This window comes from Gouania willdenowi, chromosome 6 (assembly GCF_900634775.1).
Source record: "Gouania willdenowi chromosome 6, fGouWil2.1, whole genome shotgun sequence".
Taxonomy (NCBI): domain Eukaryota; kingdom Metazoa; phylum Chordata; class Actinopteri; order Blenniiformes; family Gobiesocidae; genus Gouania; species Gouania willdenowi.
The window spans coordinates 56,933,043-56,949,914 of NC_041049.1; the positions used below are offsets into that span (position 1 = coordinate 56,933,043).

Sequence of the window (16,872 nt, forward strand, 5' to 3'; positions counted from 1 at the left end):
CTATTTGATCACTTTTTCACTCAAAATACTTTTAGAACTTTCAAAGGTGGCGAATCAATAGAAATATTTAGCCTCAGTATGCTTCCGGTTTTTGTCGTTGCAGGTCCGAAATGTTTCTTGGGAAACTTGGAAGTATACTTCAGTGGGAACAGTCATCATCACTATGGTATGTATTAGACAGTATATACTTAATTTTGTAGTGCATAGTATGGAGTCTGCCATTTCGAACACAGCCCAAGACTTGCCCGAGACAAGATATGACCAAGACTTATGGGAGTCGAGACCGAGACCATAAAAATCTATTTCAAAAGAGTTGGACAGTTGAAGAGCATTCTCTCTTTAATTTTAGTTTTCTTTTAAATACTTTTGACAAACAAAAACAAGATGTCTGCAACTCCTTCAAAAGGACAACATGCAAAAATCTTGAATATTTACAAATATGTTCCAATAAATCTTGCATGCAAATTATCTTTGCATGTATTTAAAAGCCACTGATAACTCCCAAATTATTTTAAATATCTGCAAAAAGGATGTTTATTTGTCAGGTGAATGAGGTCTAAAGTACGTGTTTCGAGGTATTTCTGACTATAGAAATAAGATGCACTGATGTCCCAGTTTTTGCAGGTGTCTGACAAATAAGGCCCCCAAAAAGATTTATAAGAAGGCAGAATAATCAGTGAGGTAACGCCAAGCGTTTGAAGTCGAATTACAACGTTAATTAATCAGGAATGCTTCCAAGTGCTTCTCCTTATTATCACATTAATGAAGTTAAAGAAAAACAAATCAGTGCTGGTCTCGACTGGTCTTGACCGAAAATCCGGCCAGTCTAAGAAGGAGACACAGCCGAGTAAAAATAGTTTTTGGAGAACAACACTAGCATTCAAATCATGTTTTTCCCTTGTTGATTGTCTCCAACATCTTGTTTGGCAGGTGTGTGATCATAAGCAAACTCACCCTTCTCAGTGGTCTTGGTTCCCTCCAAAGGTGAGGACACATTTTCTTTTCCAGTAGCTGCTTTGTTTTGACTGGTTAGTGCAGCCACTGGCTTGTTACTCTCATCTGAAAGAAAGGCCAACAAATTTAGCTTAATATTAATCTAGTGCGTAGCACAATTTACCAAGTAGTGCCTCATATATCTGTCAGTACAAACGGCATCATGAGTTTGTAAGCAAGTAATAAAAAAAGTTAATTTGTGTCTCATTATTATCTCAACCTAATACAAATTCACACATTATTTAAAAACAATAATTAAGCAATGCCTTTTTCAACACTTACAGTCATTTTCTTGTCTACATCACTCTCATTAGTGGTAAAAATTCCTTTATGGCAAGTCTATTTCAAGGTTTGTAGCAAGTGGGGGGGGGGGGGGGGGGGAAGTGATGCGGTCCTCTAATTTGTAAGTATGCGTAATAGCAATTTAACACAGGCCTCAAGGATACAGCGTCACCCAAACAGGAAAAGCCAATGATAAAGTGCAGTGTTTCCCAGCCTAATGTAAGGTTTTTGCAAAGTCCTGAATCAGGTTATCTTTGAAGTTAAAACAATTCCATTTCCCAGACCTCTACCCACCGTTATCGCCCATGGCTCTCTTTGCCACTTTACCTCTTGTGTCTCTCCCACCTTCCTTCCCTCCCTTCAATCTGTTTCAATCACTGTCAGACATCAGTTAAAGAGAATTCCCTTCTCCTTCCAAAAGCCAACTTTAGAGCACACAACGTGTTACTGCGTGTCTCCCATTAGCCACCCAGAAACCAACTGGAGGGGAACATGCGGCATTAGCTCATTCACTCTGTAAATAAATCAGGATGGGACATCAGTCAAGTTTTGTGGTTTGACAATATGTTCCTCCCAGTTGACGTTAGTCAAATACAAACCACCTGCGTTAACCCTTTTAGTAGAGGAATGCTATAAAGTACAGGAAAACCAAAAACAACCACTTTTATTATTTTTTTAGGTTTAATTTAAGATGACTCACTCCAAAAGTGCACACACAGATATGATCCACCCACACATGAACATGAGTGTGCACACACAGGTGTCTGTAAATGCGAACCATTATGTAAATAACAGAAAATATTCAGTTAGTTTCATTAAATAACAAGGTATATGACTGCTTAATAGGAAATGTAACACTAAATTACTTGTCTTGTAATTTCATGCTTGACTTAACATTGAAATAAATGAAATTACCTTGTTTCCATCTGGCTTGGGATAAAAATAACTACACAATCTATTCACGAATACTGGTGAGCTCACTTATCCATCAGTATGACTCAGGGACGTAATGAGAAGGCCTGATGTGATGTGATTTATAGCAGAGACTCAGACTTGAGCACACCCAGCTGTTGGAGTTTCTTTTTTCTTTCATGTGTTGGTTAGTGCTGTTAAAAACTACATTTCAATTTTTTTTTATTTAGAGCATGAACTCCTTGCCTTACCCATAACTACCTCCGTCAAGAAGATAGTATTTACCAATGTTTCACAGATTTTGTCAAAACTTTAACCAAAGATAGACAGTACGCCATTGGAAGATTCCATTTACATTTGATGAGAGGATGTAGATCAATATACTGATTCTGGATCAGTTTAACAAATCCCTGTCAATTACCACACAGAGTTTCATCCGGATCGGATCTGTATTTGGCATTTCATTGCAGTTTTTCATTAACATGTGAGTGCCTGTACTTTTGGACCTACCGAATCACACTGAAATCTATTGGCAGTAGTGTAGATAGGTGGGATTTTTCAAATTGTTTGCACCCTTTGGCGTGTTTCCACTGGCGGTATCGGCTCTACTCTCTTTTTGAGTGTTTCCACTGGGGAAAAGTACCTACTCTATGGTACCTGGCGCTGCTTTTTTTTAGTAGCTCTTTTGTTGAGGTTCCAAAAAAGCAGCCCTGGTTTGAAATGTGACGTAGGCACAAAGCAGACACTGATTGGGTCCAAGAGTCATCAACTCACGCACAGAGTGGAAGCATTTGGCCACCATTCATTTTTGTTTGGCGATCTTGTGAGGATAGCAGCAAAAATGTGCATTCCGTGGAGTCTCACGTGTCAGGTTGGTGCTCAATGGAAAAGCTCTGAAAAAACAGCATCGGGTCCCAAAAGCGAGAAGTGTGGAGCCGTGTAGAGCCTTTAAAGTGTGAATGATTGTGGTACCATGATCAGAATAACTGCCAATATGTGTCAAAGAAGACAATTTGCAGATTGCAGTGTTGTGCCAAGAACAAATGCTAGGACTAAAGTTGCTTTCACATTAGGATAGTCTGGAAGATAACAATATTTTTTAATTTTTAATACGATCAACTTAAACTCTTGGAGCTTTTTCTTATTTTAAACACTAGTGCAGGAGTGATTAAATACAGTTTTAGTATTTATTACAAAATTGAGGTTAACAGTGTGTTAGTCCAAACTGTAATTGCAGCTATAGCTGCTCTGGCCTCAGGGATAATCACGTCAAGCAGAATCCCTTTGTATGTACCGGTGCACAGAAAGAGATTTTAGCCGAACCCACAAAAATAAAAGTGAGGAATGCCTGTAGTGGTGAGCTCACCTCCGGCCCCTCGCCATGACTCAGCGATATAATGAGAAGGTATGGATGACAGTTTGCACCTCACTGCCTTCACTCTCTCCCTTTCAAAGTCAGTGTCAGATGACAGAGCTCACTGCTGATTCCTCAATGTCCAGGAATTATTGCTGATGACGTTCTGCTTTTTGAAGGTTGTGTTTAGGTCTGGGCAAAGCGCATACTGTCCCTGGAGCATTGGTGGGCTGGCACACCTGTAGGTGCGATTAAGTAAGCTCTGATGCAAGCCTGGACTCAGCAGATCATGGTGCACTGCCCACTGACGTTAGCTTAAGGCAGCTCTCAAGTGCTGATCATTTATAAAAAGGGTGAAGCATAATGGTCACAGTAAAGGCCTCGAGGGTACAAAAAGAGTAAAGGCTGACAAAAGTGCAAACAATTAGAAAAATCCCACCTATGTACACTACTGCCAATAGATTTCAGTACAGAAAAAAGAAGTTTGTCAGCATATATTCTGCCAATTTGAAAAAAAGAGTAATAACTTTGTTTAATGTCAATCAAATGAAAGGATTGACATTAATTATGTTTGTAGCATACACTTTATATCAGATGTAAAACAACCTGTGACTCAACAAATGAGTTCAGAGGTCAGGGCCTTTGCATGGTAACACAAACGACTAGATTGTAAATAGATATTGCAATATTAATGCATCACTTGATGCATTGTTGAGGCATATTAAAAGCATTGTTATTTTCCAAATGCGTTTTGGATAAGGGTATTTTTTCCTGCGAAAAATATTGAGTAACGCTTGAAGTTGACGTTAACACTATCATAATATATCAAAAGGTGTCATAATTTAACGAACAACACATAATGACAGTCTTCATGCCACGTTATTCATGCTAATGACAGCGTAATGTCAGCCTTTATGTATAAAACTTCAAGTAAAATATTGTATCGTATCGTTATCACGAGCCCATTATCGTATCATATTGTGAACTATCTCTATGAGATAACACTTACTGTAAACTCTGTTGATGTGCATCTAAAGATTTGTGCATATTTGGTTTCTGATATAGAGCCAGGTAAATATCTTGGAATACGATGAAGGTACAGTGCCCCAGTCTAACCATAAAGCCATGACCAACTGGGTTAGCGAACGTTACAGTTCAATTGGTGCTCAATTTAAGTGGTGCTTGACTGCCAGTTGGTAGTGGTGGCTGTTGAAGTAAATACTGAGGTTGGGACGATATATTGCAAGTCAAGATATCGCAATAATAAATTGTGACTATTATAATAGGTATCATCAATGGTACGAGTGGTATCCCAATATTGCGAGGTGGGGGGTAATCATCATACCTTCTCATTCCTGCTACATCTGTCCAAAGTGAGCATGTCTTTTCAGCTGTAGGAGACATAGTCAATGTCCAACGGTCTCAACTGCTGCCAGAAAATATAGACATGCTACTATTAAAAATAACATGTCTATATCTTAAATCTGGGATTTGTAGACTGTTCTAGTTTGATGTTTTAAATTAACTTGTTAGGCAAAGTTTATGCACAGATAGGAATATTTTCTTTTGGAATGTCATGATGATGACATGATTTACTTTTGTTTTAGACGAGCATGAAACACTGGTCAATTTTTGTTATTGTTCATTATATTTCGTTGAAAAGGCCATACCCAGAGTAAGTATACAATATATCCAGAGTTAATGTTGAATAAAAGCATTGCAATTTTTCAAACTACAATTTCTTGGGACTATTTTCCCCTTTCAAAATTACCGAATTGTTTTGTTATCGTAAGCCCTGTATCGTATATTGTACCGTATCACGAATTTTGTATATCATCTCACCCCTAGTAAATACCCATTTAGAGCAGGGTTAGTGAATTGTACTAACATTTGACATGTTACATAAAATGGCTACTTTTGAACAGAATTATTCCACTGCAGATAGTTGCAACAGACCAAATCCAAACTTAATCTCCAAATAATGAAGCATCAAATGGAGATACATAACTGTAAAGGTGATAGAAGTGAAAATTGTGAAAAAAAAAAAGAAAAGCTAAATGCCAAATTTGGAGAAAAAGAAGAGGAAAAGAGAATTTGTCTAAATAAAATAGTCAGGCGCACACAATGATATAATAAAAAAAAAACCCACTAAAAACTGTCTGCTCTCCACAAGATAAGGAGATTGTCCACAAGCATTCAAGCACTCAAGTGATTAAAGACATTCACTAAATGTGCCGTACCGTAGACTTGGATCATAGGTGAGAGGAAGGGGATTTCCTCAGAGTTCATTGTCTACAAATGACAAATACACACTGCCCCCAAACCTACAGCTCTATCCCTAATGTTTTCATTGGGATCATAGAGCAAATACAGTAAGTTCTGACCCTAATAATAGGACCACACTGGTTTCAGGAGGCAAATTGTTCTATGAGTTTGGTTAAGCTCATTTTAGTGCATTAACTGCTTTTTATGCATATGGGAAACTCTCAAAGGATTGGGAGTTTTTATCAGTAAGAGCGAGGGACAACAGATAGTGGTCAACATGTTTCTGATGCTAATGGCGAAAAAAAAAATCTACACAATATCCACATTTGCAGAGATTCATTCACACATAATGTTGTTTGCTCAGCTGAAAAGAAGATAAAAAGTCCCTTTAGTTGGTTGGTAAATGAATGGCTTTAGAGTGTCAGGCTATGACAGGGCCATGGGGGAGAGAATAGACGGTGCTGAGAGAGAGTGTGGGAAGAAGAGAGGACCACAAAGATAAATGGAGGATGACAGCAATAGTGGAAAGTGGGAGGGTTAAGACGTAGGCAGCCACCAGTAAGGAATATAAAATAGGTTAAAGTCTCAAAAGTAACAAATGTTTTTAAATAAGGGTTAAAAGGTGGTTTAAAAAATCAATTGTGTCAAAAGTAGAACTCTGGAAAAACTAATGTACCACTTTATTATAGGCAATTTCAAAGGAAAAAAACTACAAATATATTTTCTGGTAAACTTTGCAATTTGCAGGTTTGAATTCCACAGTTTTCTATTTAATAACAGGGTAATGAAAAATCATACGGTTACTAAAGCTAGTTCAGGAAACATTAGCAAATTGTGAAAAAGTTTGCTATTTGTCAGTTGCAGGTTAAAATGAAAGGATGATTCAGCGATTTGACACCAGATTTATTCTTAATGAAGATCTTTAATGAGAGGGCAGTCTCTGTACTCCTAACTTTACAGTAAGATCACCATCTTTTTGTGACGAATGCTTGTGATATCAGATCAAAATTATACACACGCAATAAATGTCAGGATCTTTATAACAACAATAAATTAGCTAATAATGTCCTTATTTACATTTCTTAAATACAGTCAGACAAAAAACATGAGGGTAAAAATGAAAGCACAGATTTACAAAAACACAAAGACAAAGGTCGGGCTGATGTTAGAAAAGATAACATGATGCAAGTCAGAATATGAATGAAAAGAGAGGATATCAGAGGGACAAAACTGTAGAGAAGAAGATAATGGCAGAGTGGGTGAGAGTAGTATCCCCTAATCCCCTGACCTGTGGGCTTTGACCCCAACCACACCCTGTCATTCACAAACTGCCTCCTTATAAGCTTTAGTCCCACTGCAGGACCAAAGTACTCTCCTGAACATACGCAGAGTTTGCGGGGGGCATGGGGGGCATTGATCGATTCATTTAGAGATAAAATTGCATAATAAACCGCTATCAAAGTTTTTTTGGGGGGGTGCCTCATTTGGCAAATACATATGACCTATATTTAAGAGTAATCAAACCATATAAAACATGTTTACCATTAAATGTCCCAGATTCTAATAAACAACTGAGACAACACAATCATTAAGTTTTTACTACTCTGGCTTTAGTGCATAGCTGTTAAAAATAATCTTTTTAAAAACATAAATCTATATATTTTCCTATGCAAAATGCATTCCACAGCATGCCTTTCAAAATAAAAGTGTATTTAAAAGACAAGTCCAACATGAGAGACCTTAAGTATTTATTTATGTTTGACCAGCTGTCCGCGACCCACCCAGTACAGGTCACTGTACCACTTTTGGGTCCCACTTTTGGGTCCCGACCCACCAGTTGAGAATCACTGATTTAGTTCAAATTCTATAATTAATTTCTTAATTAATATAGATTATTCATTCCGATAATTAAACCCAAATTACTGATGAATAGAATAGTCTTTTATTGTCACGGTACTCGCATAGAGCTACAGTACACCACAGAGCATAGAATTAAAAGACAGGAGCGAAAACAACAACAAGGCATTTTGCATATACAACTTATATTCCTACCTCATTTAAATAAAAATAAACACACTTTTAGAGAGCAACTGGGGCTGTGCAGGGGGTGAAAGCTAAAAAAAACGTTAAAAGAAGAGAAGGTCAAGTTGGTTCATACACATGAAAAGCAAGAAGATGTTAAATCTAACACAAAAACAGAGAAACATAAATAAAAAAGGCAAGAAAACCTTAGGGGTCTACCCCAGGAGGTGAGGCATGGCAGTCTGTGCTGATTTAACTTCATTTTCCTCTAAAAAAAAAAAAAAAAGATGAAGCAGTGTCTCATTTGCCTGCGGCACACAGACGTTTATACACGAATCCCAAATAATTAAAAGTGCTCTGAATTGACTTTTAATTAAGGCCGATGTGCAAACAAAGCACAGAGCTGTTAACTTCCAATTTAATTAGGACCAAATATGGGAAAAAAAACATTATTACCTCAAGAAGAAAAAAACACATGCTTTGATATTCTAAAACATAATTAATAAAGAGAAGAATAGGATAAGTTAGCTCTTCTATCAAAATACCATATAATTCATTAAGGCAATAACAATTCACTCAATGAGAATATGATGGCTGTTGGCTCTGATGAACCCATGTCATTTGAAAAATTAACATATTTTAATACATAATTATTTTACAAGCTGCAGCTAGATGGAAAAATTCTACAACTATAAATTGAAAAGTTGAAAGTTGTTGCAAAGTTTACTCTGTAGTAACCAACTGGATTACCGTTGTATAAATATTGTATTACAACGTTGTGTAAGTATAAATAAATGTGATGAAAGCTGAAAGTTCCAATGAAATGTTCATTTCGCAAAATACATACAATAATAAATAATAAAAAATAGAAAACGTAACACAGACGCTCGATTATTTACCTCAACACAAAACTCTGGTTTCCGAAGAAGACATAAATGTTATGTCCTCCACGTGCTATAAAAGAAATTGAATGGCAAAGATTCTGAGGTAGAGATAGGTGTTTAATGGTGACAGTAGGTCAGACCAGGGCAAATTGAGCAGGTGGCATTCACACACTAAATCAGAAAAACAGGTAGAGATGGAGAGAGGATTAGAAACACCATTACAACAAGCAGAGCTTAATGAACAGTAGACCAACACATGAGGTCAGGGGTAAACTAGAGTGGAGAGAGTCCACAGAGGTCACAAAGGTCACATTCTTCTCAGACTAATGACAAAGATAAGCCAGTTCATTTTCTACTACCTTGACTTGACTTTGTTCAGAAGTTAGGAAGATACACCAGCTCCCCTTTTAGTAGCATTTACAGTAATAACTAGTATTAGAATAATGTGCCATGTATTGGCTTTGAAAGCTCAGCTAAACTTATATCACTACAACATGTCACCTGTTCAGTGCAGCTGCCTCCTCTTTTGACCACCTTTTAAAGATAACTTATACAATGCTCTAGTTTTAAAGACACTGAACTAGTTTCTTAACACCACTATTTTTCACTAGGCAAACATTTTAACACAAGTACCCCCTTTCTCTTATTTCTGAATCCAAGTACCCCCTTTGTCCAACTACAACATTTTGCTTGGAAAACTATTTAAAAACCACTACAGAGCACAATGATGGGATGAACGAGTGATTACACACATTTTAAGGAATCTTATTTTGTAAATAAGAGGAAAGAAACACTACTTCCCAACCTTTTTTGGATCGTGACCCCATTTTGATAACAAGAATTTCTGGCAACCCCAAAACCATTTCTTTTAATTTATTCTTTTTATTTTTAATACATTTGTTTTTATTTTTTTATAATATGTATATATACAGTGGTATGCAAAAGTTTGGGCACCCTTGTAAATGTTCATGATTTTCCTTAATAAATAATTGGTTGTTTGGATAACAAATTCCAGTTAAATTTATCATATAGGAGACAAACACAGTGATATTTGAGAAGTGAAATAAAGTTTATTCGATTTACAGAAAGTGTGCTAGAATTATTTAAACAGAATTAGGCATGTGCATAAGTTTAGGCACCCTTGCATCTTATTGATTTTAATACTCTTAGCACTAATTATTGGAACTCAAAATTGTTTTGGTAACCTCAGTGATCCTTGATCTCCATACACAGGTGAATCCAATCATGAGTCAGGGTATTTAAGTAGGAAAATTCTAGGTGTTTCCTCTTTGCATCTTCTCTGATTAGTGGCAACATGGGAGCCTCAAAACACCTCTCAAATGACCTGAAAACAAAGATAATTCAACATCATGGTTTAGGGGAGGGATACAAAAAGCTATCCCAGCGATTTAAGCTTTCAGTTTCAACTGTGAGGAACATTGTGAGGAATTGGAAGACCACAGGCACAGTTCTAGTTAAGGCCCGAAGTGGAAGACCAAGAAAGATCTCCGAAAGGCAGCGGCGCAGGATGGTGAGAACAGTCACAGTCAACCCGCAGACCAGCTCCAAAGACCTACAACATCAGCTTGCTGCAGATGGTGTCACTGTGCATCGTTCCACTATTCAGCGCACTTTACACAAGGAGATGCTGTATGGAAGAGTAATGCGGAAAAAGCCTTTTCTCTGCACACGCCACAAACGGGGTCGCTTGAGGTATGCTAAAGCACATTTGGACAAGCCAGCTTCATTTTGGAACAAGGTGCTGTGGACTGATGAAACTAAAATAGAGTTATTTGGGCATAACCAGGGGCGTTATGCATGGCGGAAAAAGAACACAGCATTCCAAGAAAAGCACTTGCTACCTACAGTAAAGTTTGGTGGTGGTTCCATCATGCTGTGGGGCTGTGTGTCCAGTGCAGGCACTGGGAATCTTGTTAAAGTTGAGGGGCGCATGGATTCCTCTCAATATCAGCAGATTCTGGAGAACAATGTCCAGGAATCAGTGACAAAGTTGAAGTTGCGCCGGGGCTGGATCTTTCAACAAGACAATGATCCTAAACACTGCTCAAAATCTACTAAGGCATTCATGCAGAGGAACAAGTACAACATCCTGGAATGGCCGTCTCAGTCCCCAGACCTGAATATTATTCAAAATGTATGGTGTGCTTTAAAACGGGCGGTCCATGCTCGGAAACCATCAAACCTGACTGAACTAGAGATGATCTGCAGAGAAGAATGGTCCAAAATACCTCCCACCAGAATCCAGACCCTAATTGGAAGCTATAGGAAGCGTTTGGAGGCTGTTATTTCAGAAAAAGGAGGATCTACAAAATATTAAGTATTTTTTTTCTTTTGTGGTGCCTAAACTTATGCACATGCCTAATTCTGTTTAAATAATTCTAGCACACTTTCTGTAAATCGAATAAACTTTATTTCACTTCTCAAATATCACTGTTTGTCTCCTATATGATAAATTTAACTGGAATTTGTTATCCAAACAACCAATTATTTATTAAGGAAAATCATGAACATTTACAAGGGTGCCCAAACTTTTGCATACCACTGTATATATATATATATATATATATATATATATATATATATCTTTTTTTACTGCATTTTATTGAAATAGATTATATAGAGTATAGAGTATAGAAATAGTTGTTTAAAATTGTGTTTTAATTTTATTTTAATAATAATTAAAACATTTTTAAAAATCTGTTTCAATTTTTCCAAAATTACAGGCAACCCCACATGGAGTACCAAACCCAATATTGAAAAACACTGATTTAGTGGCTCCTAAATTTTCATCTCACGCCTGACACTTTATTTGTTAATTTCCCACTCTCTCTTTCCTTCAAGTATCCCCTGTAGTGCCATCGTGTAAACCTCACAGCACACGTACCCCAATTTGAGAAACACTGGTTTAGAAGAGTAAGCGTGTCCTTGTCGGATCTGTCGCCTTTGCAAACAGCTGACCTTCATTCGTAACTGGTGTTATAGTATGTAGGATTTAGGACATTGCAAGGGACGCTACATTCCCCTTTCCCATTCATCAATGTTTTACCTGTTCTTTTTAATGGGAGTATAAAACTAAACATACCAGGAGTTTAATTTAATGTAGAAGCACATCACCCTCCTTCCTATAGCAAAGACAAAACAAGACAAAACAGTTTCTATTTTCTACTTACAAAAAACAAAAAAAAATGCTCCTATTAATATTTCTACCCAGCCAAGCATATTTGCTGTTATTTGTAAGAACAAACGACAACAAATGCTGAGTCATTGCATTACAGCAGGCAGCAGGGGCATAGGAAGGAAACGTTGGTATCATGGGAGCCTGCTGAGGGTAACAGAATTCTGGCATCTGAACATTACACCAGGAAAGTTAGCGTGCGTGCGGGGGGTGGGGGGGGTGGGGGGCTCAGGGTTGGATGGGTTGGGGGGTGGGGGGTGAGTGAAGAATGGGCAGAAATGATGTGTAAAAAAGCAAGGTCAAGAACAAGGAGAAGAGAAAATGAAGTGGAGCAGAATATAAAAGAATAATGCATGTGATGTTGGGGTGGGGGTGGCTGGGGGGCATGAAGGAGAGATCAAGGTCTGCAGGGAGGGGGTGAGCGAAGAGACAGCAAACAAGAGGGCTACAAAAGGTAAGTCTCCACTACAAGGACTGAAGGACACGTTGATGCATTCTTAGTGTTCCACAGCCTGACTCAGCATGATCTGAAGTCATTTTACCTCTGCTCCTTGTTGCTGACGCAGCATGCTGTTGGACAAATCCTATAGAGCCCAACATTATTCAACACCTCCTCTTAGCTGTCCCATGCACACCAGAACTTTGTGTAGTGACACACAAGTTTCCAGGTGAAATAATGTATTCATGGAGGACGAAAGGTTCTATAGCCTCTCTTGGGACAGACTTGACGAGAAGAATACTTAACCTACTTTTTCCTTCAAGGTTGGGAGCAGTCAACCTATCCCAAGTTAATGACAACAGAATACATGTAGAGCACACACAGAGAGCGCAAACCTCCGCCGAGCGCCAATACAATAGGTTCAAATATATGGGCACCCTTATTTTTTGTGATAAAATGTGCAATTTTTGATCAGAGACGGATAATTTACCACTCGTTATATGAACTGATCCAGAATCAGTATATTGATCCAGATCACCTCCAAAATATAAAGGTCCTATATCATGCAAATCAACTTTTTTGTGCTTTAAACCTTGTTACAATGTTAATTCCTTATCAAACACACCCCCAAAGTATTATTGGCCTTCCTCCCTGCATCTCTGAGAAATCCTCAATAATCCTGCTCTCTGAGCTCCTTCTCTGCCCTCTTCTGAAAAACGAGCGGTTCAAACGCTCGTGACGTCATTAGCATTCTGAACCGTCCCCTCCAGGAAGTGCCTGCTGCTGGTGCCACGCCTCCACAGTGAACACTGCAGTGTAGGCACCCAGGGAGCAGACATCGTATCGCCTTTGACTCGATCTGACGTGTTTGTGACCCAATGTGACGCAACGATTGAGGTGATAAACAAATGATTATCACCCTAAATGCACAATTCATGTATTTAATAAAGATGAGGAGGAGAAGAAAGTAAATTGGCAGCTTAAAACTCCGATGAGTGTTTGAAGCTGCTGCTACTGCTGCGGTTGGATGAACACAGCGCGGACGCAAACTCACACAATAGCCGCTGAAATATCCATGTGTTTTACTGTAATGTGCAGTTTTTTGGCTGAAAACAATAACAACAGTGTATGGATAGCAAGAGAAAATCGCTTTGGTGATCACTGATCTGCCTCACAGCGACTCATGCAGGAGCCTCGTGGGGTAAAGACATGCCCACTCATGAATATGCATAAGCATGCAGCAAACAGCCCGTTGGTCAAAAAGTCACTTTTCAATTCAATTCAATTTTCAATTCAACTTTATTTATATAGCGCAAAATACAACAAAGTCATCGCAAAGCGCTGAACAAAATATAAAGTCCATAGTAAACAAGAAGAAAGAACCCAACAAGATCCACACGAACAAGCATTTAGCGACAGTGGGAAGAAAAAACTCCCTCTTTTTTATAGGAAGAAATCTCCAGCGGAACCAGGTTCAGAGGTGGCAGCATCCGCTTCGACTGGTTGGGGTTAGTGAACAGAGGGACAAACAGTATAGGATAGAAGGATAGTCCATCCAAGTGTCCCAGACTAGTTGAGCCGCGAACCATTGATCAGCCCATCCAAGTGTCCCAGATTTTCAGAGGCTAAAACTCTGGAAAACAGGCCAGTTTGGGGAAATAAACCTCAAATACTATGTTTTTGGGGTTCTTATAACAAATGGAGATGATATGGGACCTTTAATGGAATCTTCCATGGTGTAAAGGCAGGGGTCACCAACACGGTGCGGGGGCCCAAGGTAGTGGGCATTGACCATGTGAGGTGCCCTCAGGAGCTCTAGTCACCAATAAGCTCCATCTAAAATCTGATTTATTTTCTAGAATTCAAACTTGCAAAAATAAATACAGATGCAATTAGGACTTAGTAGAGTTAAATTCTGCTAATAAAGTTTTTGGAATAAATTAACCATGTTTAAATGTTTATTTTGCCCGAACCATTGGGACAAATGTGTTTAAGTGTGGCAGAGATTTGGTGCATGATCAGTGGTATGTTATATACAATATGATACATTTTCCAAAAATTTTTGTAAAATATGACACAATTGTTAAATTTTCACGTTTCACCAATAGTTAAAAGTTGTTTGTACAATAGAAACATCTATGAAATGTAATGAACACAAAGGAATTTCATAAATTGGGAGAAATTAAGTGTTTCATGTTGAAACAAGTTACTGCTAGCCTTCCTTATTATCTTACACTCTAATTAAAGTGAAACCGGGAAATTTTTGTATTTAAGAAGTGCTTTTCTAACTGGTAGCCGTTTGGACTATACAGTAGCTGTGACGTAGCTCACAGTTTCAGAACGGTTGGTGACCCCTGGCCTAAGGTCTATTCTTGGGTAAATATTTGACAAAACCCATTATATATGGATGTGACATAATCCTCCTATTAACAGACAAATAAAGAAAAACAAACCAATGAATAAAAAAACACCAGTGAAAATATTACATGAATAAATGTGTAAATATATTATTATATCTACGGTAAAGGTAAGGCCAGGTCACCAGTCCAACACTGGGCTAACACGGAGTAAAACAATTCAAGACACACAAGCACTTTCTACTTTGATAAATGTGGAAATTCTAAATAGTCCAAACAACTAAATATTTTTGGACTGCGGGAGGAAATGAGTATCTGGAATCAACTGCTTCTCCTGAAGGGAGTATACAGTGCTACCCACTGCCTCACAGAATCCATCCATATAATCCTGCAGGTCAAAGTGTTTCACCATGGCTGGATTATCATTATTAGTACAGGATAAATACTAAGAGACATTTATTCAACCAGTGAGCTACAGTCATACTGGATGTCATAATGGGAAAAATAGACAAATGCTAAGAGTCTGATATTGCAATAATATCGCAAATGCAATCAATTGTTCAGCCCTAATCACTCAGAAAGATCAGGAGAAACTGGTCCATGTTTTATCTCCAGCAGACTGGACTATTGTAATGGTCTTCTGACAGGAATCCCCCAAAATAGCATCAAACGGCTACAGCTGGTTCAGAACGCTGCAGCTCGGGTCTTAACCAGAACAAAGAGGTCAGAACACATTAGTCCAGTTTTAAAGTCTTTACACTGGCTCCCAGTCAGCCTCAGAATAGACTTTAAAGTTCTGCTGCTGGTGTATAAATCTGTGAATGGGTTTGATCCAGAATACATCAGTGACATGTTAGTCAGGTATGAACCCAGCAGGTCTCTCAGATCTATGGACACAGGTCAGATAGTGGAGCCCAGAGCTCACAGTAAACATGGTGATGCTGCTTTTAGTTGTTATGCTGCAAAGAAGTGGAACAAACTGCCAGCAGAGCTGAAGTCAGCATCTAATGTGAACATTTTTAAATCACAGTTAAAGGCACTTTTTTTCTCTACTGCATATGATTGAGAGAGAGATTTTTGGTCATGTTGTTGATGTAATGTGTTTGTTGAGGATTTGAATTGATTTTACTGATGATTATAATTGTTCTTATTGATTTTAAACAATTGAATGTTTTATCATGTAAAGCACATTGAGTTGCCTTGTGTATGAAATGCGCTATACAAATAAATTTGCCTTGCCTTGCCTAATTGACACTGCCTTATTTGGAAAAAAAACCAAAACAAAAACAGTGTTCTATTTGCCTATAACAGTGCCTGCAACCTTTACTCTCAAAGGATCCATTTTGCCTAATCTCACCTGGATAAAAGTCCTTCCAGAGCCAAAGAAAAAATACCTTCTCAAGTAAGACAATACAGTGTATAAAATTCTATACAGTTAAAATAATATCGAATAATTTTATGAGTTAATGAATTTGAAGGGCTATGAATTTGAAGAAAATAACTTGAATTTGATAACACATGATCATGTCGGTCAACACATGCTAATTACTCATTTTTTGCAACATATCAAGGATGCATAATAAGCTGGAATGTTGGCAATGAAATAAATATTTTCCCACACAAATACAATCTCTATTTTCTTCCAGAATAGTCTTTTTGTTTATTTTAACAGTTAATGCCTCTTTTAGTCCTGTCTTTTAATATATGTTGTGTTTTATTTTTTAATCCTGTAGCACTTTGAGGTTTGGCATCAAGTGGGTCGCAAATTTTATTTGCATTACAAATAAAATGTATTATTATTATATTATTATTATTTGTTAGTTTAGTTATCTTACAAGGAATTTAAAACTTAAAGTTAGCCACAGGGCCAATGAAAGTTGATGGTCTGTAAATATTTTAGGAGTTGAAGTAGGAAGGTGGCGTTATGGAGTTATTGCACAATGTGACTTTCTTTTAGGTTAACCAACTGTTTTATAAGAATTTTATTTGAAGTTAATGTCATTAATCATCAATACCCTCTGTAAGAAATAACAATAAATTATTTTAATATTTTCTTTTAAAGCTATAGGGAGCCATTACAAAAGAGTTAAAGAGCCACATGAGGCTCCAGACCCCTGGCCTAACCTGACCTAAGTAAACGTAGTAAAAGTTGCTTATAAACATGTAAA

General features: G+C 37.7%; 1 protein-coding gene across 1 annotated transcript in view; it reads right to left on the reverse strand.

The window, feature by feature from the left end:
- The window catches only part of LOC114465647 (USP6 N-terminal-like protein), a 69,833-nt gene that overhangs the window by 30,112 nt on the left and 22,849 nt on the right, over window positions 1-16,872 (reverse strand). Inside the window, exon 11 of the mRNA XM_028450797.1 lies at window positions 955-1,059. Coding sequence (XP_028306598.1) covers window positions 955-1,059 — 105 coding nt within the window. The remainder of the gene's footprint in view (window positions 1-954; window positions 1,060-16,872) is intronic.